General features: G+C 37.0%; 1 protein-coding gene across 1 annotated transcript in view; it reads left to right on the top strand.

The window, feature by feature from the left end:
• The window catches only part of ANKIB1 (ankyrin repeat and IBR domain containing 1), a 155,703-nt gene that overhangs the window by 37,031 nt on the left and 90,889 nt on the right, over nt 1–27,783 (top strand). The window contains exon 2 of the mRNA XM_025378251.1: nt 21,264–21,541. Coding sequence (XP_025234036.1) covers nt 21,354–21,541 — 188 coding nt within the window. The 5' untranslated portion in view covers nt 21,264–21,353. The remainder of the gene's footprint in view (nt 1–21,263; nt 21,542–27,783) is intronic.

Raw genomic sequence — 27,783 nt, 5'->3', positions numbered from 1 at the left:
CTGATATGGTTTGGATCTGTGTCTCTACCAAATCTCTTGTTGAATTGTAATCCGTAATGTTGAAGTTGGGCCTGGTGGGAGGTGATTGGATCATGGGGGCGAATTTCTCATGAATGATTTAGCACCATCCCCTTGCTGTGATAATAAGTGAGTTTTTGTGAGATCTGGTTGTGTAAAAGTGCTTAGCACCTCCCCCCTTGCTCTTTCTCTTGCTCCTGCTCCCACCGTTTGAAGTGTCTGCTCCTCCTTTCCCTTTTGCCGTGATTGTAAGTTTCCTGAGGCCTTCCCAGAAGTGGAGCAGATGCGGTCATCATGCTTCCTGTACAGCCTGCAGAACCATGAGCTAATTTAACCTCTTTTCTTTATAAACCAGTCTCAGGTATTTATAGCACTGTGAAAATGGACTAATATACAGTACTCCTGGAAACAAAGAATTCACAATTGTTAGAATACTCCAAACAGGACATATGCAGACAGTCCTTGACTTAATGATTATTTGAATTACAGTTTTTTAACTTTATGATTGGTTTACAGGGGTATTAAATGCATTTTTGACTTATGGTTTTGACTTAACAGTGGCTTTATTCAGATATAACCCCATCATAAGTCGAGGAGCATCTGTATTAGTCAGGCAGTCCCCAGTATGAACTCTCACCATTGGGTCTCCTGCCCAAGGGTTTCCAGTCCAGTTAATTCAGTTTGGTATTTGGTTTCAAGAATGGCTAAATACAGTCAGTTCCAAACAGATTTGCTTGTCCATACCAGTTCATTTGCCTCACATCTATGGATGACAATATTTATGGATGTTCTGTGTGAAAGTTCAGGGAGTGGGTGTGGAGGCTCACACCTGTAATCCCAGCAGTTTGGGGGGCCAGTGCCAGAGGATCGCTTGAAGGCAGGAGTTCAAGACCAGCGTGGGCAACATAGGGAGACCTCTTCTCTACTAAAAATAAAAAAATTAGGCCAGGCATGGTAGCTCACGCTTGTAATCCCAGCACTTTGGGAGGCCGATGCAGGTGGATCACCTGAGGTCAGGAGTTCGAGGCCAGCCAGGCCAACATGGTAAAACCCTGTCCCTACTCAAAATACAAAAATTAGCCCAGCGTGGTAGCAGGTGTTTATAGTCCTAGCTACTCAGAAAGCTGAGGCAGGAGAGTCACTGGAACCTGGGAGGCGGAGGTTGCAGTGAGCAGAGATCATGCCACTGCATTCCAGCCTGAGCAGCAAGAGTGAAACTCTGTGTCAAAAAAAAAAAAAAAAAATTACCCAGGCATGATGATGCGTGTCTGTGGTCCTAGCTACTCAGGATGCTAAGGTGGGAAGATTGCTTGAGCCCAGGAGTTCAAGGTTTCAGTGAGCTATGATCATACCACTGTACTCCAGCCTGGGCTACAGAATGAGACCCTATCTCAAAATAAATAAATAATAAAATAAAGAATTTTTTTAAAAAGGAAAAAGAAAGTGCAGAAGCTGGGCCGGCCTCTGCTGTCTCGTAGTCAGGGCTGTTAGGTGTAATCATAGGCTCAGCAGTCAGTTTGAGTTCAAAGTGCTGAAGACACTTAGGAAGGCAGCATGGGCAGTTTTCCTTCAGGAAAAGAGGAACACTTCCAGAAACAGTTCTGAAAAACAAATCATTTCCTATGCCTCCGTAGGTGCCAGGTTTCTGTTTTATGTCTTGTTACAAAATGTGTCCCATTTAACAATCTTAACTTCATAATTTTTCAGCTATCTCTTGTTCTCATGCAGAGTTTTTATCCCAAAAGGTTGAGTGCAAGAGGGACAAAAGCATTTTCTTAGAACAATGTATTTATGTAATTTGACCAGAAAGACACATTATATTCAGGAATTGGTCAGGATGAACTCTGAATTTTCAAAAATTTTCATAATGAATTTACATAACTTCCCCACTCTTTTTTTCCTAACCAATTACCTGGTGAGCAGCCTAGGAAAAAATCCCTTTTTGGGGAAAGCTTCCTTTAATAATCAAACTGTCTCACTAAGATGTGTGTGCGAGGAGAAAGATAAGGGAAGTAGACTCAGGTTTATCAGTCTATTGTTGTAAGTTGCAACGAATCAAGAAACCCGAGCACAAGGCAAAGGCGGTGAGACATCCCCTAGAGCAGTGGTCCCCAAACTTTTTGGTACTAGGGACCGATTATGTGAAGACAGTTTTTCCACGTACAGCAGAGTGGGGATGGTGTCGGGATGAAACTCTTCTACCTCGGATCATCAGGCATAATGAGCACACAGCCTAGATCCCTTGTGTGTGCAGTTCACAATAGAGTTTGCGCTCCTATGAGAATCTAATGCTGCACTGATCTGACAGGAGGCAGAACTCGGGGTAATGCTCACTTGCCCGCTGCTCACCTCCTGCTGTGTTGCCTGGTTCCTAACAGGCCATGAACAGGTACCAGGCTATAGCCCGGGGATTGGGGACCCCTGCCCTAAAGGGAGTCCAGAGTCCAGTCTGTCAGGAATAGGTGTGAAGGGGTCATACTCCTTGTGATGTGCCCCAACTTGTAGGTTTTGGCAGGAATCACTAATTAAGAATGCAATTAGCCACTTCATCAAAATATAGAGTCGATCAGCAGCTCAATTTTAGATTGTCCCATCAGAGAATAAGTCGTTTCCTGTGGGCATTTGGATGTGACCCAGACAATCCAACTGGCATCTATTGATATTTTTCATAGTTTAGGGCCCACAGAGGGGTGTCCTAAATTTGCAGCAGTCCCAGAGTCAGAGTTCTGTTCATTGAGCCTGTTCCTGCTTTTCGTTCAGCAGAGCTCATGCTGAAAGGCTGAAACAACCCATATCAGACAGTTTTAGCTAATAGGCCCAGGTAATTAGGACCTGTGAATTTAACATTCCCAAAAAGCTTGCAGTTAGTCTTTGCAGCAAGAAAGCTGAGACTCTGCAAAACCAGACAGCTGTGTTCCATGTCCAAGTGACAAGCAAGGCTTTTTCTGAAGCCTTTTTTATCATGACAACCTTAGAGTCCAAATTGACCCACTCAAAAAACAAAAGAACAAAAAAACACACAAACACATACACACACATACACATCAGGATGAAAAATTGTCAGCCTCTAAGGGTCAGAATCTGATTTTATAAGAGCTCATTAGTAAATAAAAACTGGTTTTTAAAACTAAATGTGTATCTGCATCTAGAAATTGCTTCCCGTTAACTGCAGACATTCCAGCAGGCAAAAATCATCAGCTATGGTGACTTACTCTGTTTCTGATACTCAAAAAGTGTTCTGCTCACCAGCAGCAGAAAGCAAGGGAGTTTTGTCCCATTAACGGTTCTTCTTTTCAGCTTTCCTGATTGGGATGATCCCTCTAGCATTTATGAAATTACAAACATAACATTTTACATCACTTTCACCATACATCCGGATGCAATGCCCACAAAATACAAAATGATTTTGTGAAAATTTCCTTTTTCCTATTTAATTACACGTTTATTTAAACTCATAGCAGTAAATTTCTCATTTATAGGTTCATATTACAGTGGTGGGGGTGGGAGGATTTGTGTAGATCTTGGATGGAACGCAAGGGTGATGGGGTTGGTGCAGCAGCAGCTAGGCTTAAGAAATGTTTAGAGGGCACCCCCTCCCTCTTTTTCTCCTCTGAGTTTATCTAAAGCTTTACTCCAGCCTTGGGAGTTGATTTAACCTCTGTCCCTGGCACTTGGAGGAGAAAACAGTGTAAACTTTTAAATTTTTTGCCCACTCAGTGCTCACTTTTAGTAATATTTGGACTCTTTCTCCTCCTATCTCAGGAAAGAACAGAAACAAAAGACATCACCTTGGATGTATCCCCCAACCCCCAACTTTAGCCAAAATTGCCAAAGCAGCCAGGGGATCAGCAGGTGAACTCTCCCAGCATTGGATCTGTCATTCTCAAATCTCGCTGTCAACTTTTATCTCTCATAACAAAAAGCAGCTTACCTACTGTTTCATATTATGAATAATTCCATAACTGCCCAGGCATCAAAGGTTTGTGATATTCATCCTTTCTTTTCCCAAACAATGCATTTGCCGTATTTTAGTGAGATGGTCTGGTAAATCCCACTTCTGACACCACCTTTTTCAGGGGTCCTCAAGACCACCGCCAGGTTCAGTGATTCTCTTAGAGAGCTCACAGGACTCAGCATATAGTTCAAAGCTAAACTTAACGGGAAAAGGATTTGAAGCAAAATCAGCAAAGGGAAAAGGGCCATGGAGTGAAGCCCAGAGGAAACCAGGCGCAAGCTTCCAAGAGTCTTCTTCCCATGGAATCATACAATATGTATGTAATTTACATAATTTCTCCAGCATTGAATTATGACAATGTGTATGAAATGTAATCTGCCAAAGAAGTTCTTTAGAGACTCAGTGTCCAAGGTTTTGCTTGACAGCTGGTCACATAGGTACCTTCTGACTAGCATGTACCGACATTCCAGACTTTCCGAAGAAAAGCAGTGATTAGCGTGTACCACATTATTTATACAAACAATTTTGGCACTTTGAAGGATTCCTATCAGTTAGAGTGGCGGGAACCCTCCTGAAATCCAAGTTCCCAGACACCAGCCATGGATCAACCTTGCAAGAGGCTTTTCTTTTTTTCTTTTTTTTTTAACGTAGCCTCAGACTATTTTATTTTATTTTTTTATTATACTTTAAGTTCTAGGGTCCATGTGCATAACGTGCAGGTTTGTTACATATGTATACTTGTGCCATGTTGGTGTGCTGCACCCATCAACTCGTCAGCACCCATCAATTCGTCATTTACATCAGGTATAACTACCAGTGCAATCCCTCCCCCCTCCACCCTCCCTGTGATAGGCCCCGGTGTGTGATGTTCCCCTTCCCGAGTCCAAGTGATCTCATTGTTCAGTTCCCACCTATGAGTGAGAACATGTGGTGTTTGGTTTTCTGTTCTTGTGATAGTTTGCTGAGAATGATGGTTTCCAACTGCATCCATGTCCCTACAAAGGACACAAACTCATCCTTTTTTATGGCTGCATAGTATTCCATGGTGTATATGTGCCACATTTTTTTAATCCAGTCTGTCACTGATGGACATTTGGGTTGATTCCAAGTCTTTGCTATTGTGAATAGTGCCGGAATAAACATACGTGTGCATGTGTCTTTATAGCAGCATGATTTATAATCCTTTGGGTATATCCCCAGTAATGGGATGGCTGGGTCATATGGTACTTCTAGTTCTAGATCCTTGAGGAATCGCCATACTGTTTTCCATAATGGTTGAACTAGTTTACATTCCTACCAACAGTGTAAAAGTGTTCCTATTTCTCCACATCCTCTCCAGCACCTGTTGTTTCCTGACTTTTTAATGATCGCCATTCTAACTGGTGTGAGATGGTATCTCATTGTGGTTTTGATTTGCTTTTCTCTGACGGCCAGTGATGATGAGCATTTTTTCATGTGTCTGTTGGCTGTATGAATGTCCTCTTTTGAGAACTCTGTTCATATCCTTTGCCCACTTTTTGATGGGGTTGTTTGTTTTTTCTTGTAAATTTGTTTGAGTTCTTTGTAGGTTCTGGATATTAGCCCTTTGTCGATGAGTAGATTTCAAAAATTTTCTCCCATTCTTTAGGTTGCCTGTTCACTCTGATGGTAGTTTCTTTTGCTGTGCAGAAGCTCTTTAGTTTAATTAGATCCCATTTGTCAGTTTTGGCTTTTGTTGCCGTTGCTTTTGGTGTTTTAGACATGAAGTCCTTGCCCATGCCTATGTCCTGAAGGGTATTACCTAGGTTTTCTTCTAGGGTTTTTATGGTATTAGGTCTAACATTTAAGTCTCTAATCCATCTTGAATTAATTTTCGTATAAGGAGTAAGGAAAGGATCCAGTTTCAGCTTTCTACTTATGGCTAGCCAATTATCCCAGCACCATTTATTAAATAGGGAATCCTTTCCCCATTTCTTGTTTCTCTCAGGTTTATCAAAGATCAGATGGCTGTAGATGTGTGGTATTATTTCTGAGGACTCTGTTCTGTTCCATTGGTCTATATCTCTGTTTTGGTACCAGTATCATGCTGTTTTGGTTACTGCAGCCTTGTAGTATAGTTTGAAGTCAGGTAGCGTGATGCCTCCGGCTCTGTTCTTTTGACTTAGGATTGTCTTGGAGATGCAGGCTCTTTTTTGGCTCCATATGAACTTTAAAGCAGTTTTTTCCAATTCTGTGAAGAAACTCATTGGTAGCTTGATGGGGATGGCATTGAATCTATAAATAACCTTGGGCAGTATGGCCATTTTCACGATATTGATTCTTCCTATCCATGAGCATGGTATGTTCTTCCATTTGTTTATGTCCTCTTTTATTTCACTAAGCAGTGGTTTGTAGTTCTCCTTGAAGAGGTCCTTTACATCCCTTGTAAGTTGGATTCCTAGGTATTTTATTCTCTTTGAAGCAATTGTGAATGGAAGTTCACTCATGATTTGGCTCTCTGTTTGTCTGTTACCGGTGTATAGGAATGCTTGTGACTTTTGCACATTAATTTTGTATCCTGAGACTTTGCTGACGTTTCTTATCAGCTTAAGGAGATTTTGGGCTGAGACAATGGGGTTTTCTAAATATACAATCATGTCATCTGCAAACAGGGACAATTTGACTTCTTCTTTTCCTAACTGAATACCCTTGATTTCTTTCTCTTGCCTGATTGCCCTAGCCAGAACTTCCAACACTATGTTGAATAAGAGTGGTGAGAGAGGGCATCTCTGTCTTGTGCCGGTTTTCAAAGGGAATTTTTCCAGTTTTTGCCCATTCAGTATGATATTGGCTGTGGGTCTGTCATAAATAGCTCTTATGATTTTGAGATACGTTCCATCAATACCAAATTTATTGAGAGTTTTTAGCATGAAGGGCTGTTAAATTTTGTCAAAGGCCTTTTCTGCATCTATTGAGATAATCATGTGGTTCTTGTCTTTGGTTCTGTTTATATGCTGGATTACATTTATTGATTTGTGTATGTTGAACCAGCCTTGCCTCCCAGGGATGAAGCCAACTTGATCATGGTGGATAAGCTTCTTGATGTGCTGCTGGATCCGGTTTGCCAGTATTTTATTGAGGATTTTTGCATCGATGTTCATCAGGGATATTGGTCTAAAATTCTCTTTTTTTTGTTGTGTCTCTGCCAGGCTTTGGTATCAGGATGATGTTGGCCTCCTAAAATGAGTTAGGGAGGATTCCCTCTTTTTCTGTTGATTGGAATAATTTCAGAAGGAATGGTACCAGCTCCTCCTTGTACTTCTGGTAGAATTCAGCTGTGAATCCATCTGGTCCTGGACTTTTTTTGGTTGGTAGGCTATTAATTATTGCCTCAATTTCAGAGCCTGCTATTGGTCTATTCAGGGATTCAGCTTCTTCCTGGTTTAGTCTTGGGAGAGTGTAAGTGTCCAGGAAATTATCCATTTCTTCTAGATTTTCTAGTTTATTTGTGTATAGGTGTTTATAGTATTCTCTGATAGTAGTTTGTATTTCTGTGGGGTCGGTGGTGATATCCCCTTTATCATTTTTTATTGCCTCAATTTGATTCTTCTCTCTTTTCTTCTTTATTAGTCTTGCTAGCGGTCTATCAATTTTGTTGATCTTTTCAAAAAACCAACTCCTGGATTCATTGATTTTTTGGAGGGTTTTTTGTGTCTCTATCTCCTTCAGTTCTGCTCTGATCTTAGTTATTTCTTGCCTTCTGCTAGCTTTTGAATGGGTTTGCTCTTGCTTCTCTAGTTCTTTTAATTGTGATGTTAGAGTGTCAATTTTAGATCTTTCCAGCTTTCTCTTGTGGGCATTTAGTGCTATAAATTTCCCTCTACACACTGCTTTAAATGTGTCCCAGAGATTCTGGTATGTTGTATCTTTGTTCTCATTGGTTTCAAAGAACATCTTTATTTCTGCCTTCATTTCGTTATGTACCCAGGAGTCATTCAGGAGCAGGTTATTCAGTTTCCATGTAGTTGAGCAGTTTTGATTGAGTTTCTTAGTCCTGAGTTCTCGTTTGATTGCACTGTGGTCTGAGAGACAGTTTGGTATAATTTCTGTTCTTGTACATTTGCTGAGGAGTGCTTTACTTCCAATTATGTGGTCAATTTTGGACTAAGTGTGATGTGGTGCTGAGAAGAATTTTCTGTTGATTTGGGGTGGAGAGTTCTGTAGATGTCTATTAGGTCTGGCAAGAGGCTTTTCTAAGGATAGCCTTCTGAAGCCTGCTATGCTAACTCTTTTCCAAATAATAAAGTAGAACGTCCTCAGACAAATGGGGCTGAAATTGTAATGTTGAATAAATTTAATTTAACTGAATAAATTCATTTAGGTTCAGCAGGACAATGAAGAATTAAAAAGGAGAGCTCCTAGGAGTGAAATAGTTTTGTACTCTGACACAATATAATACCTCTAGATTTTCCCCTGTAGTGATAATAATGGGTAATAAACAGTACCTAATGGTGGAGGACACAGCAAAATTAGGAAGACTTAATGACTTTGCAACAGTGGGTGGTGGAACAAGTTCTTTTCCAGTGAATATAATCTAAACAGTTTTGTACTGTAGCAATTTGTAGTTGTTTTTTGTAGTTAGTTTGAGAAAGGGAATTGTTGTCTTTTAATATTTTGTGAACTTGTACTAATTTTATATGTACATAATTATTAAAGGTATATTAGAGAGAAATCAGTTCCCCAAAGTGTAAACATGGAATTCACTTTTTTAAAAAATTTCAAGCATTTAACACTGCTTAAAAGCAGTAAAAATTACTTCAAAAGATATTTGACTATAGATTTCTAAACTTCCATAATTGTGTGTAATTTTTATCTTTTTTCTTTAATAGAAAATATGATTGATTTAGGTTTATGGGGCCTCAGTTGAGGCTAAAAGTTCACCTTTTGGGGCATAAGTATTTTTTTTCTTTCTCTCTTTTTTGAGACAGGGTCTCTGTCACCCGGGCTGGAGTTCAGTGGTGCCATCTCGGTGCACCACACCCTCTGCTCCCCAGGCTCAAGTGATCCTCTCACCTCAGCCTCCCAAGTAGCTGGCATTACAGACACATGCCACCATGCTTGGCTATTTTTTTTGTATTTTTAGTAGAGACAGGGTTTTGCCCTGTTGCCCAGGCTGGTCTTGCCAAGCAATCCACCTACCTCTGCTTCCCAAAGTGCTGAGATTACAGGCACGAGCCGCCATACCCGGCCAACATAAGTAATTTTTGTGTCTGTCTTAGATGCATCAGCTTTGAGACCTTGGCTTCCTAATTCCAAGATAAACCATTCCAGTTTAACATTTTCACTTGTATTTTTGCATTAAGGACAATAAATTACTCAAAAATTATGAAAGCCAACACTGAATAGAGATGCTGAAGTAGCTAAAATTAAACTCTTTGCCGACAGCACCATAGTGTAAGAGCTTGAAATATTTATTTTTCAGTCAGTATATAAAATCCTAAATTCAAAGTTTGAAAAATAGTTGTGAAGGGAAAATTAAAGTATAACACAACATTTTGAGTAGTGGGAAAGTCAAATGTATAAAAGCTGAATACTGCCTATGAAAATTTTCAGCTATCTGAAAATTTACTTATTTAGAGAGCTGTGATCATTATAGGTAATTGTGTTTTCATGGGAAATTAAAAAGAGTGATGTTTCATACAGTAGTTGTATTCCAAGTTTCAACAGTTTTCTGCTTGTAGACCTCATGGTAGCTATTTTCAGTGTTCATTTGCCAGTTTGGCAAAAAGATGCAGGCTTTTGAATATAGCTTTTGCAGCTATTTTCTTCTCTAACTACAGTATCCTTTTTTACACTGTGAAAGCTATGTAGATCTAAAAGATATCTAAGAGGAGCCAGAATATGTTGTATTATCTCCTTGCTTACTGAGAAACCTCAGACAGCCAAACTGCCATAGATATTTTTATTACTCTCATAATACTTTTGTGTTTATGTAGCCATTTTATTTGGAATGCTGCCATGTTAAGACACTGGAATAACAGAAAAGTTAATTTTAATTCTGTAATTTATATTATAGGGAAGTTGCTTTCTCGGTTAAAGATTTTTCTCAGCTCAGGTAATTTTCAGTACCCTCTAATACTTGGAAGTTTTCCTGCAAATGGGGTATTCATGAACTTCTTCCAGAGTAAAGCCACATTGGACTTCAACTTAATATGCAGTTTGTTAAGCTAAGCCCCAAATCTCCTAAATCAGACTTCATTTTTAGCAGCATTTCAGACTAAGACCTCTTTGCTCCCTGCCAAAGGTGTGTATGTTTTGCACGTACTCCCAGTAAAAGGTCTGTCTCCCGCTCCTGGTTTTGTACTTAGGAATTCTGTGTCCCCTTCAGTTAGTACCGTCATGTGCCACATAACAATATTTTGATCTACCACAATGGTCCTGTAAGATTATAAATGGAACTGAAAAAATTCCTAATGACCTCGTAACATCACTGTATAATTATTTTATTTTTTAAATAAATTTAATGTGGCCTAAGTGTAGAGTGTTTATATTTTATTTTTATTTTATTTTATTTTGAGACTGGGTCTCACTCTGTTTCCCAGGCTGGAGTGCAGTGGCGCAGTCTCGGCTCACTGCAACCTCCGTCTCCCTGGCTCAGGTGACCCTCCTGCCTCCACTTCCTGAGTAGCTGAGACTATAGGCATGTGCCACCAGGCCCAGCTAATTTTTATATTTTTAGTAGAGGCGGGGTTTCATCATGTTGGCCAGGCTGGTCTCCATCTCCTGACCTCGTGATCCCCCCGCCTCAGCCTCCCAAAGTGCTGGGATTACAGGCATGAGCCACTGTGTCCGGCCACTTCCTTATTCTTTACTTTAGATGAATACAAGTTAACTTTTCGATATAATATTTGTGACATTTAAACTACACCTTAAGTTATGTTCATTAATGTTTGCACTCAGCATAGTTTTTTTGTTTATAACAATGCATAGAATACCTTAGATTTTAACAATCTGTTTTAGTAATAGGACGAAGATAAAGAGGCATATATTGGGGAGTCAGGACGCATAAGGAACAGAGGCTATAGTGTGTTACCTATGGGGAACATAAAATTTCTCAGTTGACTCTGCCCTGATTGCCGTTACATTTCTAAAGGCCTTCTTTATTTTCAGTTGATCAATCAGATTCAGCCTTTTTATTGCAAGTCATTTTCTGAGTGAACTACACCAGTTTCATCTTACAGTAATACTTTCTAATGCTTTTATTGTTATTGTTTGTTTCCTAAATCTTTATGGACTTAAAAACTAGTTTGCCAATATTTGACATCTCAGTTGTTAAAAGAATAAATGGGGGAAATTAGCATTAAGTCATTTTAATTTTTAAAAATTCATATTTTCTTAGCATTTTCTTTTCTTTTTTCATTTGTTCCTTCTTTTACCTTTCTTCATTCATTCGTTTGTTCCTTCTTTCTTTCTTTTCTTTTTTCACATAGAGAAGTACATAATGTATTGTCCTAAATGGAACTTGTTATTTACTCATGGCCCAGCTTAAGAATTTGTAAGTGATTGCATATAGATTAGATATTTGGTACCCAAAATAGTAGTGAATAGCATTGATTTTTCTTGGAGTGGCCTTTCTACTTATTTTCCAGTGAACAATTGGTCCTTCAAGGGTTTGTGAATTTAGGACATTGTTTTTATTTTATTCAGTGACATTCTGTAGCCAAATTTAGGATAAGCTTTTTAGGTATCTAGCGTAGAAGGTAATTATTTACTTAGAACAAGCCATGAATGTTTGGAGGTTTTATGAGTGGAGCTTTCATGGTTAAATCTTGGAGTAGAGGCTGGGTAGAATTTTTTTTTTTTCTTTTTTTGAGACAGAGCCTCTCTCTGTTGCCCAAACTGGAGTGCAGTGGCACTATCTCGGCTCACTGCAACCTCTGCCTCCCGGGTTCAAGCAATTTCCCGCAAACTTTTGTATTTTTAGTAGATGGCTTTCACCATGTTGGCCAGGCTGATCTCAAACTCCTGACCTCAAGTGATCCACCCACCTCGGCCTCCCAAAGTGTTAGGATTACAGGCGTGAGCCACTGCATCCGGCCTAGGCTGAGTGGATTTAAATGTAGTTCTTTCTAGTCCTATAATTTTTTAAATTCATACAAATTTTATACTATAAACTTTTTCATATAGAAAAGTATAAGGCGTGTTTTTATATTGGTGGACTTCGTAGTCTTAAATGGAAGATAAGTTATGTTAGATAATTTATTATGAATTGTGAAGCTCTGTGTGTATTATCAAATTTAATCTTTACAATAGCCTTCTAAAATGAATATTATTTTCTAGATGAGAAACCCTCAGTTGTTATTAAAATACTTGCCAAGTTCTAGACTAGCTCTATCTTAAATGCTTTTTCAACTCACTAAACTATATTGCATTAATTATTCTGGCATAGGAAACAAGATCTATACATAACACTGAATTACACTGGCCAAGTTCAGAGTAGACAAAATAATAAATGAGCTATCATTTCAGAAATAGGAAATACCACTAAAAACTATGATGACCTAAAATTAAGTTGAGAATGTTAAAGCTGAAGCCAAACTCTTAGGGTAGGAATCAAAGGGTTCAGCCCTACCTAGCTATACAGCTTCACCTCTGCTTATTCCCTGTGCCAATCCCCAGCTTCAGGCAAACTCATTGTGCTTAAAAACACTTTGATGATGTAGCCTTAGTTATGCAATTCCTAAGTTTGCCTTTATCCTGTCACCTATAGGAAACCATTGGAGATTTTATAGAAAGGTAATTTAATGACTACTACTACCCCTTCACCTATAAGTTAAATATGGTCAAATCTTGAACCCTGGTATCCCTGAAGCTGACTGTAATACCCCATGCCCTAACAGAAAGAGGCCATTTGCCTTATTTCTCTCCAAATGAGATATTTTAATGTTGGACCTGATTACCAGCATGTGTACCTTTTAGTAGAAGGTGTGCATATTGTACCTAGATTCCAGCAGCTGTTTTAAACCTTTCCTCCGCTTCCTTTGTCTCTTTTCACCATCAGGGAAATCTAGTGTAGAGGGACCAGTGGACCTTGTGATTTACATGTGGCCCAGCTTAATAATTTGAGTTAAGAGATTGCATAGAGGTTCGATGTTTGGTGCCAAAAATCATAGTAAATAACATTGATTTTTCTTGGAGTGGCCTTTCTGTTTATTTTCTAGAGGACAACTGGTCTTTCAAGGGTTTGTGAATTTAGGATATTATCCTTATTTTATTCCATTTGTTGCTTTATTTTTTTGGGTGATTAATAACCCATACCGCTGTGTGTACATCTTTAAGGGTTTCTTTGAGAAAACACCATTTAAAATATATCCAGAATCCAAACAACTTCTCAACACCTGTGTTGCTACAGTCCTGGTACAAGAACCTATCAGCTGTTGCCTGGTTTACCCTAGTAACCTGCAAATTGGCCTTCCTGTTTCTATTCATGCTTTCCTACAGTCTCTTCCCAAAACACAGGAGCTAGAATTGTTTTCACCTTTTTATTTTTAAGTACTTTTAGACTTATGGAAAGGTTGCAAAAATAGTACAGAGAGTTTCTGTATGCCCTTCACCCTCATGTTAACACCTTGCATTAACCGTAGTTATCAAAAGTAAGGAATTAACATTGGTACAGTACTACTAACTAAACTATTTACTGTGTTTAGATTTCACCAGTTTTCCATTAATGTCATTTTATCCATTTGAGAATCCAGTCTGGGGCCCTATATGGCATTTAGTTTTCTTTCTCCTTAGCCTCCTTTAAACTGTGAACAGTTGTGCTGTCTTGTTTTGATGTCCTTGACGCTTTTGAAGAGTACTAGCCAGTTATTTGTAGAACATCTCTCAACTTGAGTTTCTGTGATATTTTCTCATATTGGGTGGATGTTACAAATTTTTTCACAAGAGTACTACGGAACTTATGTGCCTTTTTTAGTGCATCAGATTGGGGTACACGATGTCAATAGGTTACAGGTGGTGTTTTCTGGTCAGAGTATTATCTCCTGTGCTTCTCCACTGTGAATTGCTGTTTTTTACATTCTAATTTTGAAATATCTTGGGGGAGATGCTTTGAGTCCATGCAAATATCATGTTTCTTCTCAAACTTCTGTCCACGAATTTTTAAATTCATCTAGTGCAGTAAGGCAAGAAAAATAAACTGAAGACATGCAGATATAAAAGGAAAAAAAAAGGCCAGGCGCAGTGGCTCACACCTGTAATCCCAGCACTTTGGGAGGCCAAGGCGGGCAGATCATGAGGTTAGGAGACCGAGACCATCCTGGCTAACACGGTGAAACCCCGTCTCTATGAAAAATACAAAAAAATTAGCCAGGCGTGGCGGCATGCGCCTTTAGTCCCAGCTACTCGGGAGGCTGAAGCAGGAGAATGGCCTGAACCTCGGAGATGGAGCTTGCAGTGAGCCGAGATTGTGCTACTGCACTCCAGACTGGGCGACAGAGCAAGACTCCGTCTCAAAAAAAAAAAAGGGAGGGGGGGAGCTGCCACCATTCATGGATAATACAAATCTACTTTAGACAATCCCAAAAAATCCGTGAAAAAGAAAAAACCTAGAACTAATAAGTGAATTTATTACATTTTCAGAATATGGGGTCAATATACAAATTCAATTGTATTTCTGTGTTCTAGATATGAACTCTTGGCATTTGACATTTTCTAAAGCACCATTCATGATAGCACCCCCAAAAAAGAAATACTTAGGTATAAATTTAACAAATATGTGTACCATTTGTATGATACAAACTACAGAACTGTCATTGAAAATCAATTACAGAAGACATAAATAGAAATACCATGTTCATGGATTAGGAGACTTAGTATTGTTAAAATGTTTGTTCTCCCAGTAATCAAGACAATATAGTATTGCTAAAAAGAGAGACACACAGAAAAATAGAACACAGTCAATTGGCTTTTTACGAAGATAAAAAGGCAACTCAATGGAGAAGGGAAAATCTTTTCAACAAATGGTGCTGGAACTATTGGATGTCTATATGCAAAATACCTTACATACAAATTTGCTCAAAGTGAAATATTTGCAAATTACATTTCTAACAAAGGACTTTTTATAGCATCTATTTGGATCTCAAATTCAATAATATTTCATCTTAAAAATGGGCAAAAGATTATTTAAACAGACACTTTACAAATCAAGATGTATGCATGGCAGATAAGCATGAAAGCATGTTCAACATCATTCATCATTAGGGAAATGAAAATGAAAACCACTGTACAATACTGCTACACATCCATTGTAATGGCTACCAAAAAAGAAAAAAAAATCCCACTAACTAGAAACTGACAATTCTAAATGCTGACCAGGGTTCAGAATAACTCTGAATGCTCTGAATCCTGGTACATTTGCTCTGAAAACCAATTTGGTGGTTTCTTATAAAGTTAAACATGTGACTTAGTACATATCCCAGCAGTTCCACTCTTGGATATTTACTCAAGAGAAATTAAAATTTATGTTCATTTAAAGCCTATATATGAATGTTATGGCAGCCTTAATAATTGCCCCAGCTGGAAACAACCAAGTTATCCTTCAATAAGTGAATGATTAAACCACTAGTGGTATACCCATACAGTGGAATACTATTCAGTAATAATAAGGGTTGAACTATTGATTTATGTATCAACATGGATAAATCTTAAATGCCTTTTGCTGAAAATATTAAGCAAGAGCCAAGAAAGATCAAGCTCAAAAACCTGCACACAGAATATAAATCAAAGCCTTACAGTGTTCATATGTGTATCCCCACTGAAATATAAACTTCATGAATGTAGTGATTTTTATCCGTTTGTTCATTTGTATTTGTTGACTGAAGAAAGTAGATATTAATACTGCTGGTTTTCATTTGAGGAAACATCTCAAAGAGGTTAAGTTACTTGGTAAACTAGATAACAAGCTGACTCCTACCACACTGCTTCTCACCATCACATTTCTGGCTGCTACTTTTGGCTTAGCATAGTTTCAAAATTAGTCCATGGTTCTAAACTCTGACATGCATTATAATCAACCGAGTAGCTTTTAAATTTCCCACTCTGGCCTCGTGCCCCTTAAGACCAGTTGAAATCATCTCCTCAGGTGATTCTGATGCACAGTGACAAAATTACCATTGGTCAATAAATGCATGTTGACTGGGCGAATGAACAGGTTGAGAGCTTAGTATTTTATCTGCCCACATGCTTTTTGTCCACTGACTTTTCTTTTTTCTGCTGTCTTGTTTTCTTTCTTTACCTTACCCTTTGAAAGTTAAGTCTGGCTCTATCACCCAGGCTGGAGTACAGTAGCACTATCTCGGCTCACTGCAACTTCCGCCTCCTGGGCTCAAGCCATTCTTCCACCTCAGCCTCTCAAGTAGCTGGGACTACAGGGGCACACCACCACACCTGGCTAATTTTTGTATTTTTTGTAGAAACAGAGTTTTGCCATGTTTGCCAGGCTGTCTTGAACTCCTGGGCTCAAGCAATCCTTCTGCCTCAGCCTCCCAAAGTTCTGGAATTACAGGCGTAAGCCACTGTGCCCAGCCCATCCTCTCCTTTTCTTGAAGTACTATTACAGTAACCATTAGAGCATTTCTTTGGAATTTGAGCTTCCTGGAATCTTAGAAACTCATCTGTTTGATTTCAGCCTGCAGTGAGATGGGGTTGTGTGGGGACCTGCTGCCTGAACTTCCTGCCTGTTTCTCTACTGGCTAAAGAGTTTAGTTATAGATTTAAGGTTGTTGTTATCAGTAGTGCAGATAATTGCAGAAGACTAAATTGTGTATGTGTATGAAAGAGTGTGTGTGTGTGTGTGTGTGTGTGTGTGTGTGTGTGTGTGTATTGGGACCTGCTGCCTGAATGAACTTTCTGCTTGTTTCTCTACTGGCTAAAGAGTTTAGTTGTAGATTTAAGGTTGTTATTATCAATAGTGCAGATAACTGCAGAAGACTAAATTGAGTATGAGTGTGTGTGTGACCCATATCCAGTTAAAATGAAAAATGGAAGTCAGTTATATACTTCTATATAGTTACTGTTTTTACTAAAAATATTTTTATGGGAACAGTTGAATTAGGATTTGGTTATTTATTTCTGAAGAACTTCATCTTCTGTAAAAGATTTCTAGAAGTAGTTTGTTAATTTAAGTACTGTTGAGTTTTTGTTACAGATTATTAACCTATCAGTGGTGCAGTTGGGAGACAGAGATTTGAAGCTAGAATATACACTTATTTGTGGGAGTTGAAAGTCAAAATAATTGAAGCCATGGAGATAGAAAGTAGAAGAATGATTACCAGAGGCTAGGAAGGGTTGTTGTGCGGTGAAGGGGAACTGGGGATGGTTGATGGGTACAAAAAAAAATAGAGTGACTAAGATCTTGCTATCACAGTAGAGTGATTATAGAATTTATTGTACATTTAAACATAACTATAAGAATATAATTGGGCTAGGTGCAGTGGCTCACACCTGTAATCTCAGCATTTTGGGAGGCCGAGGTGGTAGATCACCTGAAGTCAGGAGTTCAAGACCAGCCTGGCCAAAATGGCGAAACCCTGTCTCCACTAAAAATACAAAAATTAGTCGGTTGTGGTGGTGTATGCCTGTAGTTCCAGCTACTTGGGAGTCTGATGCATGAGAATCGCTTGAACTTGGAAGGCGGAGGTTGCAGTGAGCTGGGATTGCACTGCTCCACTTCAATTTGGGCAACAGAGCAAGATCCCATCTCAAAAAAAAAAAAAAAAAAGTATAATCGGTTTGTTTTGTTTGTAACACAAAGGACAAATGCTTGAGGTGGTAGATACCCCATTTACCCTGGTGTGATTATTATGCATTGCATGCCTGTTTCAAAATATCTCATGTACTCCTTAAATATATACACCTACTATGTATCCACAAAAGTAAAAATTTTTAAAAAGAAAGCTAGAGTTATAAAGGCATTCACAATTAAAAGTTAATCAGAAATTAAGTAAAACTTTCTGGAGTCCATCCACAGGCTACGTTTTTTTCTTTTTTTTTTTTTTTTTGAGACTGAGCTCACACTGTGGCCCGGGCTGGAGTGCAGTGGCATGATCTCAGCTCACTGCAAGCTCCACCTCCCAAGTTCAACTGATTCTCCTGCCGCAGCTTCCTGAGTAGCGGGTATTACAGGCACCCACCACCACGCCCGGCTAATTTTTTGTATTTTTAGTAGAGACAGGGTTTTACTATGTTGGCCAGGCTGGTCTGGAATGCCTTGACCTCGTGGTCCACCTGCCTCAGGCTCCCAAAGTGCTGGGATTATAAGTGTGAGCCACCGCGCCCAACCCAGGCTACATTTTTCTTCTTCTCATTAAATACTTATCAAGTGCTGTGCTTTACTACTCAAAGATGATGAAACTTTGCCCCAGTTTTCCTGTAAAGAATTAGAAGCCCAAAATAAGGAATTCTTTTCGCCTCTTTGGTACTCCAGTGCTTGCCTCATGAAGCTCTATACATAGACATATTTTGGAGTTCCAGAAATATTACTTGAGGTTTTGATTCAAACAAAGAGAGAACAATCACCTCAGGCAATAATAGCTGTGGCTAGGGAAAAGGATACATGTGGCAAATTTCTAGGCAAGGTTTGTGAAGATAAATCTGAGGGGAATTGAGCTGTGACCATTTAAATAATGCATTTCTTAGTGACTTTCAGGCTCATCGATCAAAATTTTAAAATGAAACAGATATGAAAATAACTGAAAGCCACAAAATGACTTCTCAATGCCATTATCCTTTTCAACTAACAGTAATATTTAATGCACATTTAGAGTATTATTGATTTTTTTTAAAACTTGTTACTTTAAATGAGTACCCCATAACATTACTTTCTTATTTATTTTTTTACTTCTTAAATACAAATTATTTTTCTTATAGAATATTTCACTAAAGTGCTAATGTAAATCTCAGAAAATGTGCTATTTATTAATCTAATCCAGAACTCTGAAAATGTTTATAATTTGAGTTGTATTCTATCAAGGACCAAAACAACTGAAAGTTTCCAAATAGTAGCTGTATTATATTGTATATAGTGTAGGAGAGAATGATTTGCTCCTCTTATTCAAGATGAAACAATAAAAGTGTAATATTTTAGGCTAAAGATTTGGCAACCCTCTGAAAAATTAAATAAAAACTTAATTATGTCGTATGATCCAATTAATGTATACACGTTTATGTTGTGTGTATGTATATGTATTTTATGCACACGAACACACACATACACATTTAAATAGCGTGGTTGTGTATCAGAATGCTACCAGTGGTTTTCTTGCAGTAAACCATGAGCTTTTAAATTCTTTGTTCATATATTCAAAAAGTTCTACTGTATGTATGTATTTGCATATTTAAAATTAAAAAATCAATAGTAAAGAACCCTTAAAAAACCCAAATGGTGATCTCATTACATGTAGTAGTGGTTCAGAAACTGTGCGGCTATAGTAAGTAGGTAGTTAATGCCTACCTCCAGAATAGGCTTGACAGACATCTTGCCCTGATATTTAGCTTCAGGGCTCCAGAAGCCTTTTATAGAGTGGTGTCTGCATGTTGAAAATCATATGAAGAGCTTAAATACCTGTGCCTGGGTGCTTTCCCTAGAGACTCTTGATTTTTGTTATGAGATGTGGTTTGGTCAGTAGGACTCTGAAGTTCCCCAGGTTATTATAAGATACAACCAAGGTTGAGAACTACCCTATACAAAGCCTATGTTGAACGCTGTGCATGTTATTTTCACCTGTGTTTGTTGTTGTTATTGTTGTTGTTTGTTTTGAGATGAGATCTGCTATGTTCCCCAAACTGGTTTCGAACTCCTGGGTTCAGGTGATCCTCCTGCCTCATCCTCTTGAGTAACTGGGATTATAGGCATGTGCCACCACACCCTTCACCTGTTTTTTAAAGCTATGTTTTAGTGTCCAGCATCCCACTGAATTAATAGAGTAACATGAAAGACTGTTGTATTCTCTGCCTCTAAGTTTTCCTCCCTCTATTCTTTCTTCTACATTGTCACAATAATTTTCTAAAGCATGAAATAATTGTGTCATTGCCCTGCATGAAAGCCTTTAATTATCTGTTCTTTTCAGGTTAAAGTGTAAGTTCCTTATCTGGTCCCAACCTATTTTTTGTTTTATCTCTTGTTAGTCTAATGCTAGAGATGCAGAACTCTGTTCATACTTAACTGTTCCTTCTGTAGGCCTTTTTTTTCATACCTGCCTTTGCATATGCTGTTTTCTTTGTCACTCGTTTTCATCATAGCTCAAGAATAGATCCAGAAACAACGTTTATTGGAATAGAATGAAACTAGCATTTATTGGACTCATTAACTAAGGACTGTACTAGGTACTTTAAGTAACTCTTATAATCCTCATAGCCATACCTAAGAAATGGTCATTTTCCATGCTGTACAGATGGGAATCTGAGGCTTTTAGGGGATGAATAACTTGCTTAAAATTACACAACTAGTTGTAGGCAAATATGGTATTTTGAACTTCATGTCCAGTGTTTGTTTCTATGGCCTTCCCCCACCCACTTCACATTGCTTCAGTAGTAAATAAATTAGCAATCACATTGCCCATGTGATGATTATCATAACCTTTTTCCAAAAATAGTATGCATAAACATTTGATGTTTTCATACTTGTTTTGAATTCTGTATAGCAGAAAGAAATAAATTTAATAGTCTTAAATGGTAGAATAATCACAGTATTGTTCTGTGTATAATCAGTTTTAGTACTTTTTTGTGATGATCTGAGTATCATTGAATTGTGTATTCCTGTATGTTTACATTTTAAGTCTTTTCTGTGATGTCCTCATAAAGTACTGAGCACTTTCACTTTTCCTTTACTGCATTTTAACGCCTCTTCTGCAGTTCTTGTTTGGGCAAAATTTCCTACATTTTTCACTATCCCACAAATTGGCTGAGTAAGATTTATACATAATTTATACAGAAATTAAAGTGTTTTCAACCATAAAATTCAGTCAAGCTCATTTTCTGCCCATGTGAAGAGGAAAATTGAAAAGTTACATATGTAGATAATTTTTGTAATCCAAAGGACAGCCTGTGAAACCTTAACAGTCTCTGTGTGGGAAAGTGTTACAGTTTAACAAGAAGTTAATTTGGACAGTGTTAAAACTTTGAGATTTTTTTGGCTGTTAAGATAAATTTGGTAAAATGTAATATAGTTGGTTCCCTTATTGATGATTCCCAGATTTTTTTTAGTGTTCCTAATTGTGTTATTCTTTTGTGATTATTGTTTTACATCTAATTTGAATAACTTTTCCTTCATTAGAATGTGAAAGATGTTGCAGAAGTGTTCCAGAAGTGGCTGAAGATAGAAGGAAAGAAGTGCCACTGCCTATCAGAAAAAACAAAACAAAACATGGGAAATACAACCACCAAATTCCGTAAAGCACTCATCAATGGTGATGAAAACCTGGCCTGCCAAATATATGAAAACAATCCTCAGCTAAAAGAATCTCTTGATCCAAATACATCTTATGGGGAGCCCTACCAGCACAATACTCCATTACATTATGCTGCTAGACATGGAATGAATAAAATTTTAGGGTAAGTATTACTATAAACTAATTCGTATTAGGGTATTACCGTAAACTTATTGGTAACAAAGTGGTGAAAGAAAAAAGAACTATGATTTTTGAAAATACAGACATACACAGACACGATATATATACAAACACGTGCATGTAATATGGTCTTGTAGTGAATTAAACTTTCTAAAACCAAATATACCTAAATATTTGATAATGATTTTCTTTATTATGATTTAGTAAAATTTTCTTTATTATATCTGAGTTAGTCCAAAGCTTTTAATAGTGAGGTAGGTTCATGTGTTCTTGTTACTATAAATATATTTTGATCCTCAATGTTTCATAGTATGAATTCTTGGTAATAATGTATTTAATTTATAACATTTCAATTCTAGAACAGTACTTGTCAGCTGTCAAAGAAATGCAGGGAATGGTGCCAAAGGCAAAGTTCTAAACTCTGATTAGCTATTTTTAGTTAAAAAAATAGGTGCATTTGCCTTTTCTAGTCATGATCAGTTTGAATTTCCTTTCTTTTAATGGGATTCAGTTATTTGAAAAGACGTTTCTAAAATCCAAACATTTTCTTAAAACTGAAAATACTAAGAAACTTTAAAAAATATCTATTCAACAAGAAAGCTTTAGTGACATAGCAAATCTATTTATATGAAGATTCTTACCTGATCACATGGGAATTACATTTGATATTTACTAGCTTATAAAATAAAAGGAACAAAGAATAGAACAGTAATTACAAAGCAAGGTTAATTTTTTTAGAAGTAGATTATGCAGGTATAGAAGTCTGATGCTAGAAGGGAACGGAAAAAAAATGCTTATTTTCTTATGGAGTGAAATATAATTCTAGAACTAGTATTCAAAGCTTTTTTGAACTTGATTAAAAAAAAACTTAATATTCAGCCTTTTTCGTATTTCTTCCATGTACAAATTCTTGTTCCAATTAAGCTGCTTTTTTTGCTATCTCCAAAACATGCCATGAGGTTTCTGTCTGCCATGTTCATACTGCTCTCTTGGCCAGGAGTATCCCCCTCTTTCTCACTCCTCTCACTTTTTCCTTTCTTACCTATTTTTTTTTTTTTTAATAGAAACAGGGTCTTGCTCTATATATCACTCAGGCTGGAGTGTAGTGGTGTGATCATAATTTGCTGTAACCTCAAACTTTTAGACTCAAGCTATCCTCCTACCTCAGCTTCCCAAGTAGCTAGGACTACAGGCATGGGCCACCATAGCCAGCTAATATTTTGTGTATTTTTTGTAGATCTGGGATCTTGCTGTGTTGCCCAGTCTAGTCTTGTACTCCTAGCCTCAAGCCGTCCTCTCACTTGGCCTCCCAAAGGGTCTTTTTTATCTAAATTTTGCTCTTCAAGATCTTGTGTGTGCCTCATCTATCTACTTAGGTTGTCATAACCCATAGGAACCTCTGTCTTTTTTAAAAAACTTTTATGGCTCTTTATCATTTGTTTGTCTGCCTCACATATTTGCTGTATATTACCTATTATGTTTTACAATTTTGTATAGCTTCTCTCTGCCTACCTATATTAACAACTTCTTTTAAGGTATCTTCTTTGTACTTCTAGCATCTAGCATAGTATTTTACACAGAGTAAATAGAAGTTCTATAAAATCATTACACAAAGAAATATTTTTATTAGGATTTATGAATGAGAAAAATTTCATAAATAATTTAGATCATCCAGGCCTATGACTTTATTAGGTTTATCTTGATTTTTATAGGTATTTCTTTTCTTGTTTTTTTGCTTTTATCTTTCATTTTTATTTCTCTAAAAATAGATACTTAGAAGCCACCTCCAGCTTAGCTTGTTTAAAATTTTATATTTTCCCTCCCAAAACTGGGCCTTCCCCCGTTAATGACACCAGCATATTATGCTGATGTAATAATGGCAAATGTTTATTGAGGGCTTACTGTTTAATGGAGCTATTAACAGTGCTGTACATGCATTATCTGAATCCTCATTACAATTTTATGAGGTAGTTTATTGTCTGTACTTTGTAGGTGAGAAAACTGAAGCACAGTAAGGTCTCACAACTTGTAACTGGCAAAGCTTGTTGCCCAGGTAGACGACTGTAAGCTTTGGGCTCTTAACCACTGTACTGACAGCCTCTTATTTCTATAGTCATATCAGCTATGTGTCAGGGCTGCCCGTCACTCATTAGCAAAGCAAATTACTTAGTCACTCTGGACTGCAGTTTTCTTACCCGTATAATGGATACTTACCTCACAGAACTTGCAGGACAATTAAGCAGTTACTGTGTTATATGTCTATTATGCTGCCTAACATACAATATACACTTGCTAATGTTTATTACTTCTCACCGCTATAATCCTTACTATGTTTAAATCATCCTTGATTTACTCTTCTCCTTTACTACCATGCTACTAAGTTCACTAAGTCTCACTCTTGGATTTACTTCTTTCCATTCCTTTTACCCTAAACTTAGTTCACTCTTAATCATGCCCTGCTCCTAATACTTAAAAGTATCTGGCCTCTAAATGGTATTTTTTACAAGTCTTTTCCTCTTATAGTCTAATGTCCAGATTAATTTTACTAAAGTGTATGCTTTCAGTGTTCTTTTTGTCTTGAGAAAGTTATAATACCTTGTTTTCTACATTATATTCTATTTGGCTTTCAAAACTCTCTTTACTTCTGCCTTCATTCTACTCAGTAAGCCTGTTCTCTTGTTACTTTCTAACACGATCTTGCCATTCAAACTGGTTGATTGACTTCCCCCTTGCTTTTCCCCTTTTTAAGAATGCTACCCACTTAGCTTCATTCCAGTTGTTTCTGGATTCTCAAATGGCTTCTCTCTTCTCTAATTACCTGTCCTTTAAGTCCTCACTCAGTTTCTGCCGTATTTGTGAATTCATCCCCAACTACTCTGACCTACAGTATTTCTGTTCTCTGATATTCCTACAATTTACATTTAAAATCATATTATTATTATTATTATTACTAAACTCATCTCTGCTAGAATGTAAATGTTATAAATACAGTGCTAGGTACCTAGTTTGTTCTCAATAGATTGTGGATTACTAATCTATTAAGGCTTTTTAACATGACCTTTTTGTATTGTTTTATTTAAGTTGAACATTTTTTTTTTTTTTTTTTGAGACGGAGTCTCGCTCTGTCGCCCAGACTGGAGTGCAGTGGCCGGATCTCAGCTCACTGCAAGCTCCGCCTCCCGGGATCACGCCATTCTCCTGCCTCAGCCTCCCGAGTAGCTGGGACTACAGGCGCCCGCCACCTCGCCCGGCTATTTTTTTGTATTTTTTAGTAGAGACGGGGTTTCACCGTGTTAGCCAGGATGGTCTCGATCTCCTGACCTCGTGATCCGCCCGTCTCGGCCTCCCAAAGTGCTGGGATTACAGGCTTGAGCCACCCCGCCCGGCCTAAGTTGAACATTTTAAGTGAAATTATAAAACTTGATATATTACAAAATTCCTAATATTGGATACTTCAGTGATATTTAATATCAAATATTATATATGATTGATTAAAACATTTATAATACCAATATAAAATGTATTTAAATATTGTTATTACTAAGGTAATGTGTGTATTTTAACATAAACCAAATAGTAAAATACTTTTTAACCCTTTATAGTAGAGTTTACAAATATACTTTATGTAAGTGGAAAACATTATATAAGAAAGTCATTTAGTACAATGTTTCTTAAAATATGTTCTGAGGACTCCTAGATCCTGAGATTCTTTCAAAGAGTACATGAAGTCAAAACTATTTTTATAATTATACCAAGATACTATTTGCCTTTTTAAGTGTGTTGGCATTTGTAGTGGTAGTGCAAAGAATAGAAGATAAAAATGCTTGCACCTTTAAGGTGAATGAAGGTAGTTGCACCAAACTGTATTAGTAATCATTGTATTCATCACTGTTAGGCACTTGCAGTTTAAAAAAAAAAAAAAAAGGCAGTTTCCCCTAAAAAAATCTTCAATTAAAACAGTCAAATTAATTTTAATTAATCTCCATCCTTAAGTAACACATCTTTTTAATATTCTGTGACAACTTCAAAGTATACATAAAACATTTCTGCTACATACCAAAATATGACAATGACTCTGAGGAAACGCACCTGTGCTGTTGTTTGAATTGTGAGTTAACTGCGTACTTTTTTAATGGAACACCATTTTACAACTAGCAACAACAAGAAAACAATGGTTGTTCAGACTTGGGTACTTAGCTAACATTTTCTTGAAAATGAATTGAGTCTGTCAATTCAGGGACAACTACTGCCCATTATTTGTTGCTAATGATAAAATTTGAGCTTTCAAGTGATTATTAAAATCCAGGAAAACTTGTATTCACTACCTTCAGCTCAACAACTTCTCAACACAGACTTTTCTGATAAAATTGACGATTATAGCTTTTTATATTATTTAATGAAATGTGACATCTGGAAGATCTGCATAACCCAGTGAATCAATATTTTTGAGAAGATCAGTGTATGATTTTTTAAAATTATGTATGGTTGAAAAATACATTCAAAATGTAAGATAGACCAATGGACTTTAATGTAACAGTACAAAAAAGACATTGATATCATTTCAGATACTACATTGCAACTAATCTTTGAGAAATTACTGATGTTGAATTTTTGATATAGTATCAAATATGAATATTCACTATTATCTGAGACAGATATTTAAAAACATTTCTCCCTTTCCTAACTATATAAAGGCTGGATTTTCTTTATATAGTTAAACCAAAACAATACATTACAACAGATGGAATCCTGTGAAAATCCAGCTGTCTTCCATTAGACTAGACATTAAAAGAGATTTGTAAATATGTAAAAACAATGCCACTCTTTTCACTTAATTTTTTAAAATATAGTTATTTTTATTTTAAAATGTTGTGTTAATGTATAATGGGTTTATTTTTAAAATTAATGTATAACTCATACAAACAAAAACTCTTAGGAACCTACAGTAATTTTTTTTTTTTTTTTCTGAGACAGGGTCTTGCTCTGTTGCCCAGGCTGGAGTGCAGTGACACAATCACAGCTCACTGCAGCCCCGACCTCAGGCTCAAGCAATTTTCCTGCCTCAGCCTACCAAGTAGCTGGGACTACAGGCGTGTGCCACTATGTCTGGCCAATTTTTTTTTTTTTTTTTTTTTTTTTAGTAGAGATGGAATTTTGCCATGTTGGCAGGTAGATCTTGAACTCCTGAGCTCGAGTAGTCCGCCCTTCCTCGGCCTCCCAAAGTGCTGGGACTACAGGCATGAGCCACCATGCCTGACCAGTAATTTTTAAAATTGTATAAGGGTCTTGTAATCTAAAATATTTTAAGAACTGCTGATCTGGTTCCTCCAAGCAGAAATATATCTGTCTATCCCTGTCATAGGTTATCATTTTATTGAATGAGTATTTAAAGACCTACAGGAAATACGATTGTATATTCTCTTTTACTTACCAGTTTGGGTTACTTTTATGATACTTAACTTTATACCTATGTTTTTACAACTTCTACCAAAAGTTTTCGGATATTTTCTTTTTTGTTTTCTGGTTTGAAGAACAATGGCTCATAATTTTTTAATTAAAGCTTTTAACATATTAAGCTAGAAACAGAAATTACCTTATTGTTCTCATTTCCCAAGAATAAACAACCCTAATTCTTTAATCATATATTCTTTGTCTTTGGAAATTTATTTAGATAGTACAGAGAGAATCACAAATCAATTTTTTTCCAGGTTTATTTAGGTATAATTGATACATTTAAGGTATACAATATGATGTTTTGAATATATATGTATACATTGTGAACTGATTACCACAGTCAAGCTACTTAACATATTTATCTCCTCAAATAGTTTTTCTGTGTGGTGAAAATACTTAAATTTTACTTTTGTAGCAAATTTCAAGTATATAATATATAATTATTAACTATAGTTACCATGCTGTTTATTAGGTCTCCAGAACTTAATTCATCTTCTAACTGAAAATGTGTACGCTTTGACAAACATCTCCCCATTTTCTTTACCCCTGACCCTGGTTAACCACCATTCTAGCCTCTGTTCTTGAGTTCAACTTTTTAAAATTCTGCATAGAAGTGAGATCTTGCACTCATTTGTGTTTCTGTGTATAGTGCATTTCACTTAGCAAAATGTCCTCCAGTTTCATCTATGTCGAAAATGGCAGGATTTCCTTCTTTTTTAAGACTGAATAATATATCATTGTGTATATGCCACATACTCTTTATCCATTCAC

The sequence above is a fragment of the Theropithecus gelada genome, chromosome 3 (genome assembly GCF_003255815.1).
Source record: "Theropithecus gelada isolate Dixy chromosome 3, Tgel_1.0, whole genome shotgun sequence".
Lineage (NCBI taxonomy): Eukaryota > Metazoa > Chordata > Mammalia > Primates > Cercopithecidae > Theropithecus > Theropithecus gelada.
The sequence above is the reverse complement of the archived record's forward strand: the minus strand, read 5'-3'. Positions and strand labels throughout refer to the sequence as shown.